Source organism: Sorex fumeus, unplaced genomic scaffold (genome assembly GCF_029834395.1).
Source record: "Sorex fumeus unplaced genomic scaffold, SorFum_2.1 ptg000009l, whole genome shotgun sequence".
In the NCBI taxonomy this organism is placed as follows: domain Eukaryota; kingdom Metazoa; phylum Chordata; class Mammalia; order Eulipotyphla; family Soricidae; genus Sorex; species Sorex fumeus.
In genome coordinates, this window is record NW_026606066.1 from 27,670,003 (window position 1) to 27,695,292 (window position 25,290).

General features: G+C 42.2%; 1 protein-coding gene across 4 annotated transcripts in view; it reads right to left on the reverse strand.

Moving 5' to 3' along the window:
- Positions 1-25,290, reverse strand: part of CHN1 (chimerin 1) — a 190,028-nt gene that overhangs the window by 23,391 nt on the left and 141,347 nt on the right. For all 4 annotated transcript variants that reach the window (XM_056110491.1, XM_056110492.1, XM_056110493.1 and 1 more), the window contains 2 exons: positions 22,734-22,811; positions 1,128-1,212 (listed from right to left, as the gene is read on the reverse strand). In XM_056110491.1, coding sequence (XP_055966466.1) covers positions 1,128-1,212; positions 22,734-22,811 — 163 coding nt within the window. The remainder of the gene's footprint in view (positions 1-1,127; positions 1,213-22,733; positions 22,812-25,290) is intronic.

The window sequence follows — 25,290 nt, forward strand, 5'->3', positions numbered from 1 at the left end:
TCCTCCATCTCTCCCTTCCTCTCTCCCTCCTTCCTTTTAGGCATTCTAGTTTGCAATACAGGTACTGAGAGGTTATTATCAGAGCAAAATTTTTAAGAAATCAGGCCACAACAGAAAACATGCAGCCTTCCTACAGTGATAAGGTTGGCTTACTGTTATTAACTGCCATTATAAAATATTTTACATAGTATACTTTATTGGTGTTAAGCCTCATTCTAAAAGACATGTAACATGATATTTCTTAGTCTTACAAATTATTTCATTTTGCCTACAATCAAACTGAAGGCCTCATGCACATGCAGAAGATCTATTGCTGAGTTACTTCCTCTGCTGAGATTTACAATTTAAATAGCAATGCCATACATTAAACTTCAAATGATTATTTTTAAACCCTATGCTGGAATGTATCGTAGTCTGACTAAATGGCCAGTACTTGCTATCCTTATTCTATATAAATGAACTCACATGCTATAAAAAATTTGTTCATAAAGCACTTCAATAAATCTATGAACTAGTTATTTTTTTTATGCGCAAAACTTAAAGTTTCTCACTTTAAATCTAAAAATACCGCCGTCCTATTCTATAAAAAGGATCTGGCATGTTCAAACTTCAAACTGTCACAAACAAAATATTAGTGACTAAGTGATTTCTCAGAATTTGGTATCCATCTTTGAAGACAAATTCACTGATTTTTAAGCTTCAATTTAATTTCACAAAAGTTTAGTAAAGATGATAAAATGCAGTTTCCTAGCAACAATCATAGGTCCCTGTACAGGCTTTTAAAAAAAAACATTTTTTCTTTATAAATTCAGTTACTGCAACATCAAAGGCAAAAATTAAATATAACTGTCTTAATAATTTATCATGCTTTTTTTTGAACAAGTCAACCTCTCTGTTTTTTAATGGACTAATACCAGATCCCTATCTATTGACCATTAAAAAGAAGGTACAGTGCAGATAAAATATCAACTGCCAGACTGGCCGCCTGAGAAATTAGTCAACCGAATATGGATTAAGAGCTAACAGGGATCAGGAATCTGGGATCCAATCCCACTGTAGGTGCTTAGTAGCAAATCCCCTTCCAACTCTGCAACTTATTCAACAAAGTCCAAGAGGAGGGTGCTTACCTGCACACTTCACTCCCTGAGCAATGAGACCCCACATGAAGTTGGCACAGTATTCACACCAGTGTGGCCCCCTGAATGTGTGGACCTGGAAAAGAGGAGTGACAAAGTGGCGAGAGGGAACGTTGGATGCAGAGACAGTTTCTTATCAAAGTGCTAAGAATCAAGTCAGAGTCCCCAAGTGGCCCTGGGGCTTTGTGGGGAAAAACCTCAGGGGAGTGGCACTGGCCAGCAGCTTCTGTACTGCTCTGAGCTTGCCTTCCTCTCCATTTCACAAGTGGTAATGAATCAAGTCAACATTCCGCAATTTACATTTGGAAAGAGTTTCCACAGTGGACTTTTCCAACTGTTCTCCTGAAGTCACGGGCAGCTTCATGGTTGTGACACAAATAGTAGTTATGTCCTGAGTTCTAAGGCACGAAGATGAAAGGAGCAATGCAGGGGTGTCCGAGTCCAGTGAGGTTTGGCAGAAGATCCCCCTTCGGACCACACTTCATATAATTATCAAAGGCGACAATAACGGGGCCACAACTGAACCATCAGTCCAAGAACCATTCGACACTTTCTATGTCAGCAAATAAAAAAGTTTTACAAACTGCAGAAACTACAGTTAAAGGGAGACTTTGTGTAGAGTTGTTTATTCACTTATCATTCAAGCTCACAAGGTTTACTGCAATTAATTCCTTTATCTCGAGAAAGGAATCTCCAAAGAAGAAAAGATTCCAATGCCAAGATATCTACAGACCTTTATGTATAGAGGAGAGAGCACATTCTAGTTTAACTCTGAAGAAAAAAATATTGGTAGAAGAGGCAATAAATCCAAACCCACATTTTAAAGAATAAAAGTGATATATTGAATACTGTCCTTTAAAATTTAAAATTCCTCAGTAAATACTGGCTGAAAATGTATTCAACATATAAGTTTTTAAAAAGGGAACATGAAAGTCACAGGATATAGCAAATTACATTTACTTGAGATGATTTCTTATAGATAGGATTTCCTTTGTAGAAAATAGTAAGGTAAGAGCATATATCTAAAACATGGGATGATTAGATACAACACAAATATCTGATGTGACACCTACTGCAACCAATGAAATTCATAACTACATCATTTACTGTTATATTTATGTATTGAATAATCCTCAAAAGTCTGATAAAATTTTTAACAAGTGTATACAAAACTTATTTTCTTAGGCTTAAAAGTTGTACTGAATTCCTGACACAGAATATATATATATATATATATATATATGTATGTATATATACATACATAATTTGACATGGTTCTTATAAATGGAATACATGTATATTCCATTAAGCCATTGATTATAAAAAAAATCCCATTGATTATAAGAAAATTTCAGCATGGGGATGTATATATTAGAAGCAATGGAACAGTGCTTATCAGAATTCAGAATACTATCATTGGCCAAAATAACCATATAAGGCTACAACGGATAACCTGATTTGTTCGAAGCAGGTATGTGCTTGTGACTCTGGTTTCTGCCAAGTGTGCTTGGGTACAAGATGTTGTGTTGATCTGGAAAAGACAACCATAATATGTCTTTGACGGAAAAGCATCAGGACTGCAGACACAGTTGCTTTTGGGTTGTTAATGGTGTGCAAAACCTCTAAGCTGAAAGCATTTCCTGGACTTCCTGAGCAGAGCCCAAGATCAACACTCGGAGTGTCTGCAATGTTTCTGTCTCTGATCCTCTGCAGAAGGTGATCTGGGGAAAGTATGTAATCTCGCTTTATTGTGAAGGCAATGAATGAAATAGCACAGACTCACGTAAGAAGTTATGATCGTCATGAAATTGCTAGAGAGTGGTGAAGCTATTCTTAGGAAAGTCTCTAGGATACAAGTTTGGTCTTTAGGATGCCGATCTTGGGATAATTCAGTTTTTCTTAATGTGTTAAGGTTATAAATGTGCGGGAGAAGTGTGGAAAAAGTCTCAGTAATTATTTTGTTCTTGCCAGTTATCTCATAACAAAAATTCTTTGTGATATGTGGCTCTCTGAGTCGAGAGACAAAAACACGAAGTAACTGGTATGAAATAACTTAAAAAAAAAAACAGACACAGCACTGCATATTGAGAAGTCAGGAGAGAACTGGTTCCCTGCTTTACCTTTATAAGGGCATGCTGATGGGCATTTTGAAAAACCTCAGGATATTGCTTCACATCGCATATGAGAAGTCTAAACTCCCTGAACAGGTCGAAGGTTCTCGAATCAAAGGATCACAAAAAGCATTCTTCAGGAAGTAGTTGTTTATACATTTTGTTCTTGGACAACTTTTTATAAACGTACCCTTGATCACTTGGAACTGGATTTTTTTTTTTTAAATCATCACTTGTGGGTCCTTCTTGTATAACTTCTTTGCCAAGCAGGATTTAACTAGAGTCCCTTTTCAATTTTTTACATCTGAAATCCCCATTTCTCAAGAATCTAAAAACTATTATTGTGATATCTATGACTGGATTGTTAATTTTAAGACTTGAGTAGTGCAGTCTTTTTTTTTTAACTTCTCTGGAGGTCATAGAAATAAATGCATTTTTACTCATTCATAAACATTTATTAAGCAGTAACACACACAAAGGCAAAAAAGGGCTCAAGAACTTCAGGGTGATTTCTGTGGACCCAGCGTGCCTCACAAGGTGTGAGTGGAGCTGGAAGAGAGACTTGGCTAAAGCTTAAGGGGAAATTTACAGGGGCGAGTGGTTAGCCCAGTCAGCTGATGAAGTCTATGGCACAGAATGGGGGTGCATATGCTAGAGTAGGGTGCAGAGGAATGGCTACTGCTCAGAACTCAAAGGCACCGGGTACAAGTGAAACAATGGGATGTTGGAGAATGGCAAGGAATTTCAGGAGGTCTGGAGGTGAGAATGGCTGGCAAGGAGGGTGCCAGGGAGATGGATGGGCCTTTTCTGTGCTTGAAGATTTCTGCTTTGCCCATTGAGCTATGCAGGGCAATTTTGAAGAAGAGCAGCAGGTTCAAGGCAGCAAGGCTGGAGGAAGCCACAACATGGGATCCATGGGATCAATCTGACCCAGGCAGTGGTCTCAGAGAAAAAGAGACAAACTTCTGCTGTGGGAGACAGACAGGGCTTGGATAAAAGGCAAAAGGGGAAAGGGATGAATGTGGACTAAGAGGGAGAGTACCGGGCCTGGTGTTAGGGTGAATATGGCTTTAACAGAAGGAAGGAAAGTGGAGAAACAGGTTTAAAAGAGGTAAAATGGAGCCAAGGGCTGATGGACGGTTTCTGGGAAAGAGGAGGTAAGGCATAGGAGCAGCAAACAGAGACAGGATTCGAGCCAAGGGATTGGCTTCGGGCAAAGAAAGTATTTCCCCTTCCCTGAGTTGGGAAAATGGTTAGAGGAAAGGATGGCAGTGGGATGGGGGGTGGGGGAGGAGAGGTTAAGAAGCCAAGGCAGCCCAATGCCAAGGGTCTGAGCATCAGAAGCAAGTTCACGGGGTTGAGAAGGGACAGGGGGGAAGGCGCTTGCCTTACATGCAGCCAACCAGGGTTTGATCTCCTGAGCCTCCAGGAGTGCTCTCTGAGCACAGAGTCAGGAGTAAACCCTGAGCTAGTTGGGTATGGGGGGGGGGAGGGAAGCGAAGCAAATACAGTTTTTATCAGCAAAAGAGTTAAAGGCATGTGGGGAAACAAGCAGAACGGACCAGAAATTCAGAGAAGGGCAGCATGACTCAACTGGATGCCTTTACTTCCTAGATGCCATTAAACTGTACTCTCATTGTCTAGCACATTAAAAGGAAGAGGGACAAATACTTTCCTTTTCAAAAGGGCGATTCATATGAGACATATTTAAGCTTTCTCTGAATGTCCTGTTTTATAGGTCATTTTATAGTACCCGTGATTTTTGTGTCACCTATTTTAACAGTTCAGAATAAATGCTTGTGAAAAACTCAATCACATGAGTGACCTGACACAGGACAGCTCCTTGGCTATGCTGCTCCCTTGCTGGCATGAGGGAAATGGAACCGTTCCTCAAGGCAAGGGTTGAGGGTCATGGGGTTTAGACAACTGGCTGTCTTTTGATGACCTCCCATAAATGATTCATTCAGAATGGAAGAAGCAGACAAATGATAACCATTAAAAGGGCAAAAGCTGTTCCTTAGGGATTCCTTCTGCCTAGAAGGATGCATAGGAACAACCAGACTGGATTTGGGGAAGACAGGAGGCCTGAGATGGTTCCCAGGGGATCCAGCGATGGTGCTGAAGTCCTAGACTGAGTAGTGATTTTGCCTGGAAAATTCTATAATGTAGCAGACAGCCCTTGGGGGCCTGCAGTTGGTGACAGTTCAGGGAATGACTATTACTGACGCCTTGATAACAGACATATCTGCTATCACATACTAGCAGAGTCTTTCTTTGTGTTATTTTGAGGGGATGTTTAAAATTCTAAGTGATTCCCAATTTTTGTGGTCTTAATTCCTCTCCCCTGGCCTCCACCCCCCACTTTTTGGGCAGTGCTTAGGACTCACTCTTGGCTCTGTGCTCAGGGATCCTCCTGGCATTCTTGGGGCTCCATACGTGAGCAAGGATTGGCCATGTGCAAGACAAGTGCCGTAACCCCTATACTATCACTCCTGCCATAAAGTTATATTTTGGTTTCTCTCTCTCTTCTTATCCTCCAAAGCCCTCATCTTTTTATCCTCTCATCCCTTTCTGCTTTTGTCACTCACAGAATTCTAAGTTTCAGATCTATGCTAGCACTCAATGTAAATCAAGAAAATATTTTCCAATTTTCCTCTTGAAGACCCTAAAAACACCACTCTTGACACTGCCATTGCGTTAGTTAAGGGGAAGGAACAGGATGGACAGTGACTTGGTCTTATAATGAATGAGATGTAAGTGACATTTTAATTCTCTAATCTCTCTTAGAGTCTTTCTCCAACTCCCCCTCCCCATTCCCCCCACAGTGGGAGGCTCTCAAGCATCACTTTGTGATTCATTTGATCACTGGGGTAGTTAAGGGTGTGGATCCTAGGACGTGGTGCACCTCAAAATTATTTGCGCAAATCACTTGATGAATTTCCTAAGAAGGAATTCCAATGGGGACCCTTTCGTAAGACTGAGTCCAGAAAGAGCCACCAGTTTGGTGCTCTCATTAGTGAGGCCCGAGATGGTCCTTAGAAAGACCATCTTGTTTAAAGACTATAGACTGTTCTTCCCAGGCTCTCTCAAGTGTTGGGAAACGCAGAGGACACAGCACCAGCTGCACCTCCAGAAGACAGGGCACCGCCCTATCTGAAAGCAAGACGGCTGCAGCACCCAGCAGGGTATGAGCCCACTGCCCACAGCGAGAGCTCTTCTACACAGGCACAGCCTGGGAGAGTGAACAGACCCTAAGAGACTGGCCCCAAGAAGGACTGATCAGACTTAGGCTGAAAAGGGCAGAAAAGTAGGCGGGCAGTGGGCTACCGAGGGGCCCAGGTGGCACAGGTCGAGGGTTGTGTGTCCCCTGGGTACTGACGGATGGAGGAGCTAATGAAGCTATTCTCTGCTGGGCCTACTTTTAAATTCACCTAACCCTGGTTTTGAAAAGAAAACCAGTCCCCCTGCTTCTCAGCACGTCCTGGCCATCACATCTCCAGTCTGAAGGTCGGGAGCAGAGAGAATGTCATGGGAAGGCAGAGACAGATCTGGCAAGCCTTCAATGCTCCTGGAGCTACGCACTGTCTTCAGAAACAAACGCCAACGCGGCTGGCCAGGAGCGAGCCTGCAGTGCTGGCGACCAGGGGAACCGCGGTGGCGGTGGAGGTGCTAAGAACATTCGGGGAGAGAGGAGATTTTGCTTGGGAAGGTGGCAATGACATTTCAGCAGCCGCCCTTCATCTGGGAGCTGGGATGAGTCAGTTCTCTGGCGTGGTACTGGGAGGAGAAGGGAGAGAGCAGATGCTGAAAATCAAAATGAAAGCAATGTAGGTAGGCGGGCAGCTGGGCAGGAAGGGCTTTTTCTCTAATTAAAAAAGAAAAAGGAATTTTTGTTGTCGTGTATGAGGGCCAACCAAAATGCACTCCTGCAACTAATTTTAGTCTCATCAAGATGGTTTTAAATCTTCTAATACAAAGATTAGTAATTTAGAATTTTAGACCTAACATGCCATTTCAGTCAAAGTATTTTGGTGTATACTAAGTCATGGAAAGAATGTGTAAGATTGGTTAAGATCATTATGGACAAATACAAAAAAACTTTAGAGACATTTTCTGGAAAAAAAAGGTGGGATAATAACTAAAGTAGAAGTATCTTCAGTATCAGAGCAATACCTCCTGTCTTTCTGTCTAGTTAAACTAAAAAACAAAACAAAAACTTATAGTGATACCAGGGAGATGACTAAAAGGGCTGAGTGTATGCTCTGCATGCAGAAACCCTAGATTTGATTGCCAGGACCTCATGGTCCCCTAAGCACTGCTAGGTGTGGCCCGTCTTTAAACAAACAAAACCTAAGAAATACTGTTGTTCTCTGAAAATGTTGAGGGGTGGGAATGTGTCTCTAATGAGAGGCCACCTGCTTTGCTTCTTTGACACTTGGGGTTCAATCTTTGGCAGCGCATGCCTCCTGACCACCAATGAGAATGGCACTACCACCACAGCCAATCCTTTTTGTTTCTGGGCCATAACTGGGGAGGGGTGCTCAGAGCCCACTCCCAGTGCTGACTGGTCATGTCTAGTGGTGCCCAGGGACGCTAGGGAGCGAACGCAGCGCTCCCTCAAGCAAAGCACATGCTCCAGCCCTAAGAACCATCTTGCATGCCCCAATAAAAAAAACTATTCTTGAGAAAAACAAAAAAGATCTGTGCCTGAGTGTGGCCCTGGGTGCAGTCAGGCCACCTGCAGTGACTCAGCTGGCCGAGCCTCCCTCCCTCCTCTCCCCACTCCTCCATAGATTGATGGGCAGTGCAAGGGCCTCCGTGGGCAAGGCAGAAGGAAGGCACCCAGCATCTGCTGTAAAACAGCTCTGAGAGGGGCTTGCAGCCGAGTCCCTGCAGTGGGAGGAGGGTCACATGTGCTGGCCACGGCAGACAGCATGGTGGGTGGGTGGGGGGCTGGCGGCTGAGGGCTCACAGCTCCCACAATCAATTGCTGCATAAAGAGAGGAGCATATTGAAGGGCGCTGTGGGCACCAACATCACTTCGCAGGGGCAACATTTTTTTTCTGTTTTCCCTTTCTGGTTTTGTTTTGTTTGCTGTTGGGGTCACACTTGGTAATGCTCAATCCTGACTCTGCACTCAGGATTACCCCAGTTGTGCTCAGGTCGGGACCATATGGGATGCCCGGGATCAAAACCGGGTCAGCGGCATGCAAGGCAAACACCCTACCTGCTGTACTATTGCTCCATTCCCAGGGTGGGCAACAATTCTGAGAAGGATGGGACGCGACAGGTGAGGTTACTCTTGTTTTCACAGTGTTCATGATAGGGAAGGGGGGAGCTACCTTCAAAGTCTGGGAGGCACAAAACAGTCATAGTATAAACCAGTGATATCCCCTTATGAGAAATAACTGCAGGAAGCTGACATCATATGGTCAGATTATAACAAGACTAGTCTTTCCCTACAGGGCAGTTACTAGGGGAATCAGTCATTCAGTTCTGCTCCCACATGAAAAGCAGCATAACATGGTTTTTATTTCCTGGTGTATAAAACATTGTTTTATGTTAACATGTAGAGAAAAAAAACCAATGAATTACAAGCTATTCCACTCATACAATCCATTCACTCACACAGGGCCACATTATGGCTTCCTTCTAGCCATTCCCACTCTCCTAAGCCCCCAGCCCCTCAAACAAAATCAAAGCAAACCAGTATTATTCCAGTGAGGGAGAAAAAAATAATCTCTAAATTAAAGCCCTCTAAATTAATGTGTGTTACTGAGCCACATTAGTTGAGTTCCGGGTATCAGTGTTCTGTTCCGAGGAGCTAAGTTCTCTCAGAGAGAGCTGGCATTTGGAACCCAGGCCCCGACAGTCAAAACAATATAATCCTCAAGGCAATTCTTCTGTCAACAAATTTTAAATTTTTATTATTACTAACTGGTTATGGGCTGGAGTGATAGCACAGTGGTAGGGCATTTGCCTTGCACGCAGCCAACATGGCCGACCCGAGTTCGATTCCTCTGCCCCTCTTGGAGAGCCCAGCAAGCTACCGAGAGTATCTCGCCCGCACGGCAGAGCCTGGCAAGCTCCCTGTGACGTATTGGATATGCCAGACACAGTAACAACAAAGTCTCCAATGGAGACGTTACTGGGCCCGCTCGAGCAAATCGATGAACAACGGGAGGACAGTGACAGTGACAGTGACAGTGACTAACTGGTTACTGGCATACAACATTACAGTATTTCACACCCCCACATACGTATAATCAATTGTTTCCTCCACCAGAGTAATTCCAGGTCCCCTCACCACCTGAAAGGCCCCGAGTTCTTTTCTTCGTTTCTTCCACCTCTGCCCCCTTCCTCTCTGGAGACCATCCTTCGTACTGAGTTTAGGAATTGGGTTTGGTTGCCCGTCTATTTACTTTAATCATTTATGTTCCATGTATGAGTGAGACCCACTAGTCACTCTGACAGTAATCACCTCAAGTTCCTTCTATTTTGGGAAAATACACAATTTCACCTTTTAATAATATTATTTTATGATGTTTTGCATTTGGGGGGCATACCTGGCAGTGTCCAGAACTACTCTCAGCTCAGTCTTTGGGGGTCCTTGTGAAGCGGGGAATATGTGGCCACTGCACGCAAAGCATGTGGTCAGCTCCCAGCTCGCTCTCACTCATTTTTGCTTGCTTGTTTTTGTTTGGGGGCTACGCCCAGCAGTGCTCAGGGCTTACTCCTCACTCTGCACTCAGAGATCAACCCTGGCAAGGAGAACCTGGGTCAACTGTGTTCAAGGTAAGTCTCTACCCACATTTTTAGCTCTCTGGACCCCTGGCTCTATAGTAAGAAGCTTTTGTTTGGGTTTATTTTGCTCTTTTGGCCACAACCAGTGGTGCTCAGGGTTTGCTCCTGGCTTTGTGCTCAGGGATAAATCCTGGAGGCTCTGGGGATAGAACTGCCATCAGCCACTGAATCAAGCCAGCACCTTAACCTCTCAGATCTGTTGGATAGAAGTAATTTATGTCTGATGATACCAGCTGTCAGGTGACATTTCATTGTAATTCTTCTTGCATTGTCCTAATAATATGTGATGGTACTGCCATTTTTATTACTCACCTGTATGAAATATGTATTTTCTTCTCTCCTACCACCACTGCTTTAAAAAATTTGGGTGGGGTCCTCACCTGGTGGTACTTCGGGCTTATTCCTGGATCTGTCTCAGGGATCATTCCTGACGGGGTTCAAGGTACTATATGGCATGTTAGGGATTGAACTGAGGTTGGCTGCATGCGAGGCAAGTGCCTTACCCACTTATCTCTCCAGCCCCCATTTTAAACTTAAAAAAAAAAAGATACACAAAAGTATCACTGACAAAGGAAAATGCTTATCTTACTGACACTTTCCTATACTAAAATAATCTTTAATTTTAAAATGTTGATAGAAGTAACAGAAGTATCAGAAGTCATTTCTTCTCTTTTTAAAATATGTGCAGTATGGGACCTAGAGGATTTAGAATGCTTGCTTTGCATATTCAATGGTATGGGCTAAATCCCTGGTGGGATCCGCAGCACCACAAGAGATTTCTAGCTGCATGGCAACCAGCTGTATGTCAGCATCACAATTAGTGATGTTGGGTGCGATCCCTGGTGAGCACTAGGAAGTGTGACCCCAGACACGCATTTCTGTGAGCAGTGCTGTGGCCCCGTGAGCATGTGTGCAATCAGCACGAGTACAGGGGTGAACCCTCAGGGAGTGCCACAGTCAGGTCTATAGGGGACCCCCAGTCAGCACCATAACAACAACAAAGGGGGAAGAAATGTCTAGTTTCTTTAAATGCACATACTTAAGGTTCAGAATACAGAAACAAAATGATACACATTACGAAGCTGGAATGTAAAAATAAAGTTCAAGAGGAGAATGAACCAATTTAATTTCTAGAGTCTAGGGAGGTCCTCTACACCTTTTATTATCACATGTAAAGAAAGACTGACTTCACCTCTCAGGCTGAGGTAAAGAAAATGTTTTTTTTTTTTTATGCAAGACAGTTTCTTCTCTGTTTCACTCCACCTGTTGCTGTAACTTTCTTTTGAGGAGCACTGACTTTTAGAAATTTGATTATAATGGGCTAAGGTGTTATATTAACTTTTTTCCAGGTGAAGTTCACTGAACTTCTTGAATCTGTTGATTTTCATCAAATCTGCAAATATTTTGGTCACTATAGCTTCAAATAAATACACTTAAGTGAGACTTACATATTGTCCTGTTGACCACAGATATTCTGTTTTTGTTATATAATTTGGAGGTGGGTGGTTTGGGCCACACCCAGTGATGCCCAGGGGTTACTTCTGACTTTGTACTCAGGAATCACTAGTGGTGCACACGGGACCATATGGAAAACTGGAAATCAAATCTGGGCTGGCTGTGTACAAGGCAGATGCCCAACCCACTGTACTATCTTTCCAGTCCCTCTTCTTATTATATTTTAAAAAATTCTTCCTGTTCTTCCTTTTGGAGGGTTTCTATTACCATGACTTCTAGATTGCTAATCTTTTCCTTTGTAGTGCTTAACATGTAATCCACTGAGTTCTTCATTTCAGATATATTTTTCTTCCTTAGAGATTCCATTTTGATCACCTACTAAAGCTTCCTTTAGCCTTTAGTCTACTGCTAATTTAGTCTTGCTAGTCTTCTGTGGTTCTCTGACAGTTTTCCCTCAGGTGTGTGTAGATAAAGTCTCAGTCTAAGATTCAAGACAATTTCTCAGTAAACTACAGAGAGCCGAAGATTCAAAATGTCTCCTCAACCAACTCCAGAGATCTTTTGGTTAAGTTTTGTTCTCTCCAGAATTCTGTGCTACAAAGGTTAGCTTTTTCTCTCTGAAGTTCAATGCCTGTGACCTCAGCTCAGCCGTATCACTGGACCCTCTGGATTCCCCCTTCACTGCCCACTGGGAGAGAGAGAGAGAGCAATCCTGCACTCACTTTATTTGTATGCCTTATTTTAGGCCTCATAGTCCTGTACATTTAATTCAATGTCTGTTTCCTAGACTTTTTTTGGTTTTCTAGGTTTATTTGATTTTTTTGTTTGTTTTGGTTTTAGGACCATATCCAGCAATGACGCTCAGAATTAGCTCTCAGCAGGGCCAAGGGATTGAACCTGGGCCTTCTGCATGCATTCAACCTATGGCACTATTTCTCTGGCCTGGTTTTCTAGGTTTAAGATGAGAAGGTAAATCTAGGTCCTCCACCATGACTGAAAGTAAAAATTCAGATATTATTTCTAAAATGTTTCTTTTTTATGTTTTTTTTTGGGGGGGGGCACAGCTGGCGACACTCGGGGGTTACTCCTGGGTCTGTACTCAAAAATTACTCCTGGCAGTACTTGGGGGACTATATGACATGCCTGGCATTGAACCCAAGTTGGCTGCATGCAAGGCAAATGCCCTATCTTCTGTACTATTTCTGGCTCCTAAAATTGAATCTTTTATGTGAGCTAGATCCTATAACTTCTCAAGGCCTACTTCTGCACATGTAAAACTAATTTCACCTGTACTTCTCAATGTTGTAGTCTGAATGGCTTTCGGACTCTCTGTCATCATACTCTACGAGCACTTGTTTTCCAGAAAGTTGCTAGACTAACACGGTTGTATTCCAGAGGTCACATATAAACGTCTCATAATTGGTGACTTCGTCCATCATTTAATGTTGTAGCGGGCCTTTTCTACATTTTGGTCTACAGAGTAAGTCTTAGGTTTGAATAATAGTCTTTATGCCTACATGAATTCAGGAACTTACTTCAATTACAGCTACTGGGTGCATCTGATCCAGCTCTAAGCCATCCAGTGTACTCTATCTCCTGACTGGAGTTAGTGGGTCAGAGACAGCATAGATGATTAGGTGGATGACAGCTAGGCTGAGCCCTTTTGTTCAAAGAGTCTGTTTTTCATTTTCACAGCTAACCAGAGTCTGGAAACATGGAGAGAAGAGGGATATGCTGGCCACCGTGTAGCCATAGGGAGCCTGTAGGTAGACTGAGCTGGGAGACAGGGTCAGCTGGCACAAAGTAAGTCAGGTGTTAGGTGAAGATCTCCTTTAGCCCAAGATCCCCTGGGTTAAAGGACATCTTCACCCAACATCTGACTTACTCTGTGAACCAATAAATTTCTGCCTTAACATAGGTTTAGATTTTTCAAACTTGCAATAAGTCTGTTGATTGAAATATATGAGTTATGAGTTTCCATCAGATCTTCATAGTAAGGCCACAACCAGCAGAGCTGAAGGATTGGGTCTTCACTTAGAGATTCTTGACCTGGCCGTGTGTGTCCCCACCCCCCACCCGCCCCCGCCTCCTTTGTTCTTGTTTTGTAACACAGCCAGTTATGTTCAGGGCTTACTCCTGGCTCTGTGCTCAGGGATCCAGTGACCACTCCTGGCAGGGCTTGGGGGGCATATGTACTGCCAGGGATTGAACAGGGGTGAGGAGAGTCTAAGGCAAACAACTTAATCTTTGTATTACCCTTGTACTACCTCTCCTGCCCCGGGGTCCAACATCTTTAACTTGTTACTCTATGGGGAGGTATACACCAGGCTGCTTCTCTACTTCAGGAGAAATATTGGAGACAAGTTTTCTACAACATTAGTTCACAGAATAGAAATACCTGCTAGAGATAACCAACACACATTTGAAGTAGCTGTTTGCCTGAGGGTAGCACTTAGGATGTTGATTGGGAAGACGAATCAGGACAGGCTCTGGTAATAGACAAAGCAAGATGCCTTTTTAAGGTTTTGCAAAATGATAGCTCTCCATCTTAGTTCCAAGGCTGGTTGGAGGTTCTGTATAGTCTATAATTACATAATGGAAATGATATACTTAAAAAGTTCTACTAACAGACTCCTAGTGAGAAAGACAAACTTGCAGGTCTCTCTCCAAACTTTAATTTGCTTTGTTTATTTTTTTTCTTGTATGAAACAAAATCTTAGAAAATGTTCAACCTCCTCTTCAAATTTTAAAGCCACAAAAGCCAAAAAAAAAAGAAGAAAGAGAGAAAGAAAAAAGGAAAGAAAGAAAGAGACTAATGGGACTATCCAACAATAAAGTTTCTGCACATAAAAAAAAAAACAAGAAAGTGAAAAAAAAGTGAAAGGGAGAAAATATTTGAAATACAGCTATATTCTAAATACACTTTGATCAAAGATGTATAAAGAACTCCTACAATTCAATAGAAAAAGTCCAAACAGATCAATTTTTAAAAGTGGGCAAAGGATCTGAATAGGCATTTCTCAAAAGCAGGCAGGTACACAAAAATATTTGAAAAGAGACTCAGTATAAGGAGTCAGCAGGGAAATGCAAATCAAAACCACAATCAGACACTACCTCACACCACGACCAGCCTGATCTCCAGCACCACCCCGCATGCTGAGGGCGTGACCTCCGAGGCACTGCTGACTTCATTCCCTGGCATGGAAACCCGGTAAGTGCAATTAAAATGTGCAGCCCTGGGGAGCGCCACAACTGCGTGTGTGACCCTGTGTACTTTCACCGAATAGGTGAGCCCAGACAGAGCTGTGAAGGCTGCAACCTCAAGCTGCTCTTCCTGAGTTCCCAGATCACACTTCTGCAAGGTGAGCTCTGCGGTCCCACCTTCACCTGGTATTGCCAACACTGCAGTATGCACATAGGTTGTGTGAAACCACAGAGTTCACGTGTGTGCTCTTACCACCCTCTACCCTTCTCCACCCCCACCCCCAGCAAATCTTTCCCCTAGTATTAAACTGCTCATTAGGATTTCCAGTTACGGATCTGCATCCTCATTTCTGGCTGTAAGACTGATTCAGTTGGAGATGTCACTTAAGAGAACAACCACCTGACATTATGTTTAGTAATATGAGTGATGAAGTACAGAGTGGGGAGGAATATGGCACAATGCAAAGTCCTGCAGTATTAAAAAATGGAACTGGGGAGATAGTATAGCACTCGTTTTGCATGCAGTCAACTGGGGTCCAGTTCCTGGCAACACATATAGTCCCTGAGTTCAGCCAGGAGAGATCCGGGAGCACAGAGCAAGGAGTAAGGCCTGAGCACTGCTAGAGGTGACCATCCCCCGAATATCTCTCCTACCCCCCCATAAGCCAGTGCTCATGCATAACACCATTATTATTGTCTTTCCTTTCTCATACTCATGCTTGCTCTGATTTTTTCCAGCAGGGCTATTTGTGGCAGTGCTCAAAGGTCATACGGTGCCAGCGATGAAACCTGGGATCCTGTGCATGCAGGTATCTGCCCCAGACCGTTGAGTTCTCTCTCCCCCTCTCTCTCTTTCTCTCTCTGGCTCCCAAATTTGCTTTCTTTTCGGTTAGTTTGTAGAAGTCCAGATGTCAGGAACCATACACTTGCATATTATTGTGCCCCCTCCCTATATCGAGCAGAATGACATGCATACCACAGTTGCTCCAGAAATATCAGCAGGAGGAACAATGGGGAAATAAGTACATACACACCAGGGAAACCCGAAGCGTCTCCTCAGGTTAGAAGAAACACCATGGACAAAATGTTTCAACACTACGAATGAAATTTGTTTTTTCCTTTGAAAAGCCATAGTTAGTAAGTTTATCTGAGAGCTGGTTTGGGGCTAGAGAGATGGTGCAAAGGGCTGAGTGCAGGCTCGGGGAGGTCTAAGGTCTGTTCACTGGCACTGCAAGGCCCATTAAACCATTAACAACCCCTGAGCACTACTGAGTGTGAGACCCCCTCCAAAAAAGAGTTGCTATTTTCAAGGGCTCACATGGATAACACAGCAGGGCTCACTCCTGTACACAAGGACACTGGAAGGGCATTCCCTGGTTTGTCTTTCTTACCCAAAACACAAGAACTGAAATACTAATATATTCTAATAAAACACCTGAAACATATTGTTAAATAGTTTTAGAAAAAGGAATTTTGAAGCAGCAAAGAAGTACAAGAGAAGCAAAATTTTGAATATGAAAATATACATTATCAAACTGCTGAAGAAAAATTGGCCATGTCCTTTAAGAATAAAGCACCTCTTTCTCTGATCAGCCATTCACCATTTCCCCAGTTTCTGGCAACCACTGTCCAATTGATTCTGAGTTTGAGTATATTAGATATCGCAAATAAATAGCATCAAACATCATTTGTACTTTTCAGTCTCACTATTCCACACTTCGCAAAATGTCCCCTAGGAGTGACTCTTGGCTCTGTGCTCAGGGGTGACACCTGCCAGTGCTTGGGGAACCATATCCAGTGCGAGGGATCAAACTGGGGTTGATCTCCTACAAGGGAAGTACCTTATCCCCTGTCCTATCACTCAGGACCTTACTGTAGTTTTGATTTGCACTTCCCAATGGTTGGTCACACACATACACATACACACACACACACACACACACAAACACACACAGCTGCTAAGTCATACAATTCTCTTCTATATTTTGGATATTAGTTCCTTATCAAAGATAGACAATTTCTTTTATCCATAGGTTTCCTTTTCTCTCTTTTCATTGTTTTCCTGGTTATGCAAAAACTTTAGCCTGAGAATATCCCACTTACCTACTTTTATTTCCACTGTCTATTGTTGGTGTCACATCTCAAAAACCATCATTCTGACCAATGCCAAGAGGTTTTTTCCCTGTTTTTTTTCTGGCAGTTTCATTGTTTTCAGCACTGAATGTAAGTCTTTCATTCATTTTGAGTGTTTTCTTGTATATGGCATGCAGATAGCCACCATTATTCCCAGTATCACCTAGTGAAGAGATCTGTCCCCATTCTGAAAACTCATTCCCCAGGTATGTTCTTGTTATTCTTTCTGAAGAAAAACTGATGCAATACTTTATTTTTGGAACTTTATTCTGTTCTACTGACCAGATATCACTTTCATTCCAGTACCACAACTGATTTCATTGCTGTAGCTTTGTAACATATATATATATATATATATTTTTTTTTTTTTTGCTTTTTGGGTCACACCCAGCTATGCACAGGGGTTACTCCTGGCTCTGTACTCAGGAATTACTCCTGGCGGTGCTCGGGGGACCATATGGGATGCTGGGAATCAAACCCAGGTTGGTTGCATGCAAGGCAAACGTCCTACCTGCTACGCTATCGCTCCAGCCCCTGTAACATATTTTTGACATAAGGAAATATGGCATCTTTAACTTAGTTCTTCTTGCTCAGGATTGCTTTTGCTATTTGTGGTGTTTTGTGTATCTGTGGACTGCCTTCTTGATTTTGTAATGCCAACAGAAATATATCATTTTTTTCTGCAAGGCCTCTTCTGTGCAGTGCTCAGGGGTCACCAGGGCTCCACCAATGGTGCTCAAAAGGACATGTAATGCTGGGGATTGAATTCAGAGCCCCACAGATAGTAGTCATGTGCTCTACCACTTGGGCTATCTTTCTTGCCTCACTAGTGGAACTATGATAGGAATTGCTCAATCTGCAGGTATCTTTGGGTAACACGGATATTTTAACAATGCTAATTCTTCCTGTCCATGAAATCATGAGTTTCTCTTGAGTTAATAGCATTTCAGAACTGGAGGCAGTACTGGAGGGGAGGCATTTGCATGCAGTTGCAATGGCTGCAACCACTGGCTTAAATCTCAGGCAGCAGATACTTTTCCCGGAGTACTGCCAGGAATAGCCCCTGAGCACAGTCAGATTGTGGCCCAAACGACCCCCTCCCCAAATAAAGAAATATGCTATTTATTCTATGGAGAATTACGGTGACCATTTTGCAAACAAACACAAACCTTAGGGCCGGAAACATAGCACAAGGGTAAAGCAGTATCTTTGACATGGCCAATACTGGTTCGATCCCCAGAATGGCATAAGGTCCTACTACTGCCAGGAGTTTCCCCTGAACACAGAGCCTAGGGTAAACCCTGAACATTTCTGGGTATGGCCTCCAAAATCAAAATTTTTTTAAAAAAAGTTTTTGGATCCACAGTGATATTAGGGATCTAGATCTGGGCTCTAGGTGCCATAAGCAATTCCCTAGTCAGCAATACTAAGTATAAGGAGGATAGGCTGAGGTGAGCAGGGCCACAAAGCCAAGGGCCAGTATAGATGCCCGGCAGCAGGGATGGGCCTGATGGGTTCATCAACAGCAACCTGGAAGGGAGAAGCAGTATGAGTCCAGCCTCTGCCCACTGCAGCTGGTCTCCATTGCATCTGATCCAGGAAGCTTCCAGAGAGCTAATAGATAACCTCACTCCCCGCTCTCTCTACATGAACACTCTATGGATCAAAGTGCTATGGCTTTCCCTACTATGCATCAATTTCTGCTCTTTTTATCTTCTCTTGTGACTGGTCCACACTATGAACTAGGCAGCATTTATGTATGAATTCATACTCAGCATGACTTCCTGTAGGCACCTGGCACTGTGGTCTGGCCACCCGGTCAGCGCTGAGCACTTTCCAGCAGTCACCTCCTTCTATAGATCTTGAATCAGTGATTTCATCAAATAGCACAAGGTTCATATTACAGTATTATCTTAATTACAGTGGCAATACATATCTCATTATTCATTGCTTGCATACAATCTTGGCAGCATTAAATTTACTTTTTTGTTGTTTCTGTTTTGGGACCAACCTGGCTCTATTCAGGGTTTACTCATGGATCTGTGTTCAGGGATCATTCCTGGTAGGGTCTGGGGGAGCATCTGGGGTGCCAGGGATTGAGTCTGGTTGGTTGCATACACAGCAAGCACCCCACTTGCTGTACTATCTCTGGCCCCAGATCTATTAATATAACACATCCCTCATATAAATGAAAACATCTTTCATTTATATGTCAAATGCAAGTAACTATAGCACTGTCCTCCCATTGTTCTTTGATTTGCTCGAGCAGGCCCAGTAACGTCTCACAACAAATTGTGAGACTTGTTGTTACTGTTTTTGGCATATTGAATCCGTCACGGGTAGCTTGCAAGGCTTTGCCATGTGGGCGAGATACTCTTGGTAGCTTGCCGGGCTCTCTGAGAGGGGTGGAGGAATCGAACCCGGGTCGGCTGCGTGCAAGGCAAATGCCCTACCAGTTGTGCTATCACTCCAGCAAGTAACTGAAATTCCAAAATTGTCCAGTAACCACTTCCAGATTGCCTTAAAAATGAACTAAACTCACAAGTTAAAGTGCATAATTCTTAATATTGTTCTCTAAATTAATTAGCCTAAGTATACAGGTTCCTATTATAATAATATTACTATCATACTAATCTTGATTTTACAGATCTCTCTGGATTCAAATAAACCAAATAGTTTAAAATAGAGGGAGTAAAGAAAGACTGAGGATGTCACTGTATTCTGTGGTGCATGAAAATTCATATGTTCTTATATAATCTCTAAGTGCCTGGGAGCTAAGACAGAACAAGAGCTTTCTTTAGCCCCCCAAATCATGCCAAAGTTCCCAACTGGTCAGAAAAGCAGTTGATATGGATTCAGGGGGAAAATCCACTTAAGGGTAATTTGTAGTGATATACCCAGCGGCTACCATGTACTCATACATAGCAGAAACTCAATTTTTTCTAAGGTTAAAAAAAGACTCAGATGGAGTCATCCTCCCAAGGTCATAGAAATAAAAAAGCAAGTTTCTGAGGGCAAGGGCTGGGTCTTTTTTCTGTCCAGAAAACCTCAGAATGTGGGTGCAGTTGCTGCTGATGGAGTGCCTCCCTTAAAAGAGATACTTATATGTGTGATTAATTCTTTACCAAATACTTATAAGTAACAGTGTGTGGTTACTTATATTGAGGGTGGGGGTGAGGGGTATTCGGCTGTGTTACATAACAGCAAAATTAGAAACTCTCTCTCTAGAAACAAAATCATCCACCCCACACCCCAAGAGAGAGAGAGAGAGAGAGAGAGAGAGAGAGAGAGAGAGAAACCCAATCAACTCCCCAAACCAAACAGCTATCTGGAATTGGGCCAGTTGATTTGTGTGTGTGTTGGGGATGTCACCTTGCTGAGTGCTTTTACCAAAGGTTTAAGGTGCTCGGGGCATCACCTTCTGGGATGAGATTTGGCAGCTGCTCAGCACCACAGAGTAGCATTACATAACAAGGCAGTTCAAGCAGCAAGAGGGAAAACCACACTGGCGTGAGGCTTGAGTCAGTGGGCTTGTGGGGTAGGGAATGCGGGGACCGAGAAGAGTCTGCGGCCAGGCCCTGATTGGTTATCCTGATGCAGTGTCTAGGGGTTCCCACAGTAAATCTCAGAAGATGACAGAGGGACACACAGACACACATACCCGTGACCTCCAGGGTGGAGGTTTGCGTGGGAGAGCTGTGCCTGCCTGCAGATCCTGAGTCCCAAGGCTTCAGGGACCTTAGTCCAAGATGACCTTCCCCCCTTTCTCCCTCTTTTTTTTTTTTTAAATAATGCCGCCCCACAGAAACATTTTTTAAATAACAGAATAATTTCAATAGAGTCAAGATCCCAGGCTTCTGACCTTATTAGCAATGCTTACAGAATCTGGAATGCCACCCACTAACACACACTCTTTCCTTTCACATAGCAGTAAGCCCAAGTTAGTTTTAATTTTTTTGGCTACAGAAAAGAAGAAATACATTTTCATGTACACTTTTAAAAAAAGAGAAAGAAAGAAAATGACAGGCATCTTTTTAACAGTCTGGATACCAAGCAAAGAATTACTGCTGGTTCCAGAGTCAGCAAGTTCCAGTGATAGAGCAAATCTGTTCATTAAAGCCATGTGATAAAGATGAAAAAAGTAATGGAAAATGAGACCACAAAAAAAAAAGGGGGAAGAGGAGGGGAATATGCTTGTGTATGTAAATCCTTACTAGGTTATTTACTTTTAATCAATTTTGAAAGAAAACATATATAACAAATTTAATGTAGCACTAAAATGGCCTCCATAAAAGGTCAATTTGTCCCAGCTGAATAGAGCAGAAGGTGCATCTTTGGACATGGGTTTGGAAATCTCAGGCATTTCTAACAACATGTATAGGACTTTTTCAATAGGATGCCTAAACTGTTTCTGTGACGTAACATCATGTAACTTTCTATCTGTAAAAGGACTTATTTGGGGATATTTTCCTGAATCTTCTAAGACCAGGTTGCATTATGCAAGAAGAAACCAAGGCCTACAACTTTCATGTCATATTTAGGTTCATAAACGAGAACCAAGATGTACGTATGATTTATCTGTTTCCTGTCTAGATTTTCACCAACAGAATGGTCATGAACCAGTAAAGATACTGGTTGACAGATTTATTCATTAGTAAATCTCTTTAAAAGGGAGGAGAGAAAGCTGTTTGGTTTATGCTGAAATTAGAGCAATTTTTATATAGCCTTATACAACTTGATATTGATCCCCAAGTGATTTGAAGATCATAAAATATTTCTCATTATGGAAAAAGCAGGGCATATTAGGGACTTGATACTTAGCACTTGAGGAAAATTAATGCCAACGTTAAAATGAGAAAGAATTGCAAATTTGAAATGAAAATTCCAATTACAGAGCTTGGTGCTTTCAATCTGCTGATTAAACGTACAACAGATTACTTAAGAATATTGTGGGAAAAAAACCCAGCATTTACAGCTTTATTATCCTCGAAACTAACAGTACTTTTTCTAAATGCTTAAACACATTTGCGTCCCAGGAACGCTTAAAGCTGTACAACTTTTAAGAGGAAGTCCTAGTGGAAATGCCAGTGTAGCAAGCCCTGGTCAGAGCAGTGTGGTGGGTCTCCACAGCACAGGCTTACGTTGCTTAGCCTATGAAACAGAAGGCAGAGGACTCCAAGGCCTCATGTCCTGCAGTAAATACAGACAAGAGCTACCCACAGTTTGAATCAATGTATTTTACCCCAAAGAAAGATGACTAAAGTAGAGTTGGTGAAACACAGTAACACCACAATGAAAGCACACGCACATACTCAAAAAGTGAAGCCAAGTGCAGAAAGCTGCTAGTGTCAGCAGCAGCAACAGTCCCGTGGTAGCCATCCTCTTCTCATTATGGTCAATTCACTAGCAGAAGAGAAAAGACAGAAACTACGGGAAATGCAGACCATCTGCTCAATCCAGATGCAATAGCACATGCCTCCTATATCCCAAGATTTTCACCAGAGATGAACAGAGATCCGAGCTAATCCTCTCTGAAATGGCCAACAAAGGTATTTAGATGTATCTGCATCACAAATATACATAAATACAAAAATCATTATTTAATGAGATTTTTTAAAGATCAACTCAGACTTTTTAGCACTGAGCATACACTGATAAACAGAACAGTTAAATCAATATTAGAGGACCCGGGGCTACCTTAAACTGGCATTATTCCACTATTTCTTAAATAAAATCATGCTTATAGCATCATCATTTATTAAACAGAGAGAATATTTTAATTCAGTCATTATAGTTTAAAAGACATCAGGAGATAATTCCTTTACCGCTGTACATTTCAAGTCATGCACATTTTCTTTCTGACAAGAAAAGGTTAAAATCAGAGTCTTACCTTGAAATTGTGGACCTTTTCATACTTGGGAATTTGCTCGTTTTCTTTCAGAGTTGCTCTTCTAACAAGTGATGTCAGCTGCGAATAAGCAAAGAGTTTCAGAGGTTGCCAGATTGTCACAGACGACTTCTGAGAACCCAGTTTCATTCCCAAGGCTGCTATCAATAAATCTTGCTGACGGCCCTCTTGTTTGGATTTGTGAACTCCAGCTCTATTAGTTTTCCTACCCGACCAAGACTCTTTGGATGGCATTTTGGAATTTCACAGAAAAGAAAATAAAAGCCTATATGGATCTATGTCTGTCAGTGAAAATCTATCGGCTAACAAACGAACATTCTGTGAGCCAGCTCAGCACCCTAACCTCCAGAGAGCTGCAGAGAGACGGCACCGAGAGGTGGAGGAGGATGATGAAGCACTTCTGAAAAAGAGGTCGACTAACCAGAACAATTCTTCTTTCTTCCTTTTTTTTTTTAAAGGGCTCTATATTTAAGCGTCTGAAAACTTAAAGAGTCTGAACAAAAATAAAAAGAGTCGATGTGAACATATGAAACATTCAGCATCTCTTTATCCCTTTTTAAAAGCCATACACTTTGGGCAAATGATGCATTTCTAAAAGCTTCCTTCCCTTGTCCCCCTATTACTGTCCATTCTGAATGAAAGATGCCTACATACTGCCTGCAGTTTCTAGCAATGCACACCCTGCGAACCCCCTGGCAGGGAGGGGGAGGGGCCGGAGCTGCCAGGGAAGGCTGGCTTAGACTGGTCCCCGCAAGGAAGGAGAGAACCAATGAAAATCAAGCAAAAGCATTTAAGTACTGTATTCCTTAACTCACTCTGTATCTGTTTCTCCCTCCTCTCAAGTAAGATTTCCTTGCTGGCTCAAGGCAAAAAAGAAAAAAAAAGAAAAAAATCAGTGGGAAGATAATGAGCAATGTATGAGTCATGCGTCATTACAAAATGAGAGAATTTTTTTCTCACCTATTAAAAGCAAAGGAAAATTAACATACAGTACCAGGTTTTAAAAAGAACACATCACTGCCAGGTAAATTATGAAAGATTGTTCTATATTCTTCTTTGTGCATCTGAACTATGGTTACCTAAAACCCAGTTTTATTAAAGATGAGCAAAATCTGGTTGGTATTTTGATGAAAAATAAGCATCTAACTGGGCATCATACATTTTCATGCAGAACAAGTAGTATCTGAGTGCCATGGCTAACACCCTAGAGTGATGGGTCAGTTCTGTTTAGAAATAGTCTTGTGATGGATCTTATACTTAAATAGATCTAGCTGTGATTTGAATTCCTAATCTCAACATTCTTTATTCGAAGAGCTCGAGGTCAGGGCATAGTGGGAACTGACTGCGCATCATCTTCCATGCAGAGACCTCAGAAACAGTGCAACTGTGCTCGTGGGACCCTTCTCTGTTTTCTTGCTGGTGCAGAAAAGAGAGATGCATGGGTAAGAGTGTCAAACCCAGTCTATTTAAATGTAATACTTAGGTTTTTTTATGAAGGTGCTCGAAGAGGCTTGAATTTTCCCATACTGGTTCCCTAAACATCCCCCACCTAGACTTCTCATGCCATAGTAATCAAGCTTAAGGAAGGCGGGTCTAATGTCATGATTCTAATGTTAAACTGTACCTAAAGAAATGAAATGAATCTAGATGAATGCTATTTGTTGACTTAGTGCAAACAGTTTGTCTCTAGAGTGGGTGCCTGCCCCCAGCAGATACTGACTTAACTAGGGCAGGCAGTGATCCTAAAACCATGCCACACATTAAAGATATCAAATGACTGACTTCAGGAAAACCCCCAAATATTCATACGTGCTTGAGTCTATAACCCTTTCTTTCAAAATGGGTCTGATTTATTGGTTTGTTTCCGTCTTGGGCCAAACCCAGCAGTGCTCAGGGGACTGCCCTGGGACTGAGCCTGAGCCTGCAAAGCATGTGCTCTATCGCTTGCAGCTGTCTTGCTGGCTCAAAATGTTTTTATTAAAACAAACAAATAAACAGAAAAAGAAAAACATTTGAAAGAAAATAAGATGCAGAATTTAATATTTACATCTAGAGACATTCCCACAAACTTATACCCTTAAGGCAAAAATGTCTTCATTGCAGGAGAAAATGCAATGGAAAAAAAATTCCTTGCTGAACCTAAATTACTCCTCAGCTTAGACCTAGTTAGTCACGTGATGACTAAAAATATAAAGGCCAACCAACTCTTTAGACATGTACAGCCTAAAGTGATATTTATCCAATTCTCAGTAGGCAAAAGAAAAAAAAGAAAGACTCCAAAGGCAAGTTTAGCAGTATTTTTTCCATTACCATGTTTAAGTTGCTAAGTTAAAGGAAACAAATACTGAAGTAACTCAAACTGCTCTCAGAATCGTCTTCAGTCCCACTGTTGTAATAAAAACCCAACTAAAATTTGACAGGATTCATGTGAAAGTTGTTTATGAAATTACTGGCTAGGCAAAAGCAAACTCTTTTATTGTTTTTAAGATGAAAAGTCCAAGGAGCTAGAGGGATAATACAGTGGGGAGTGCTCATGGCT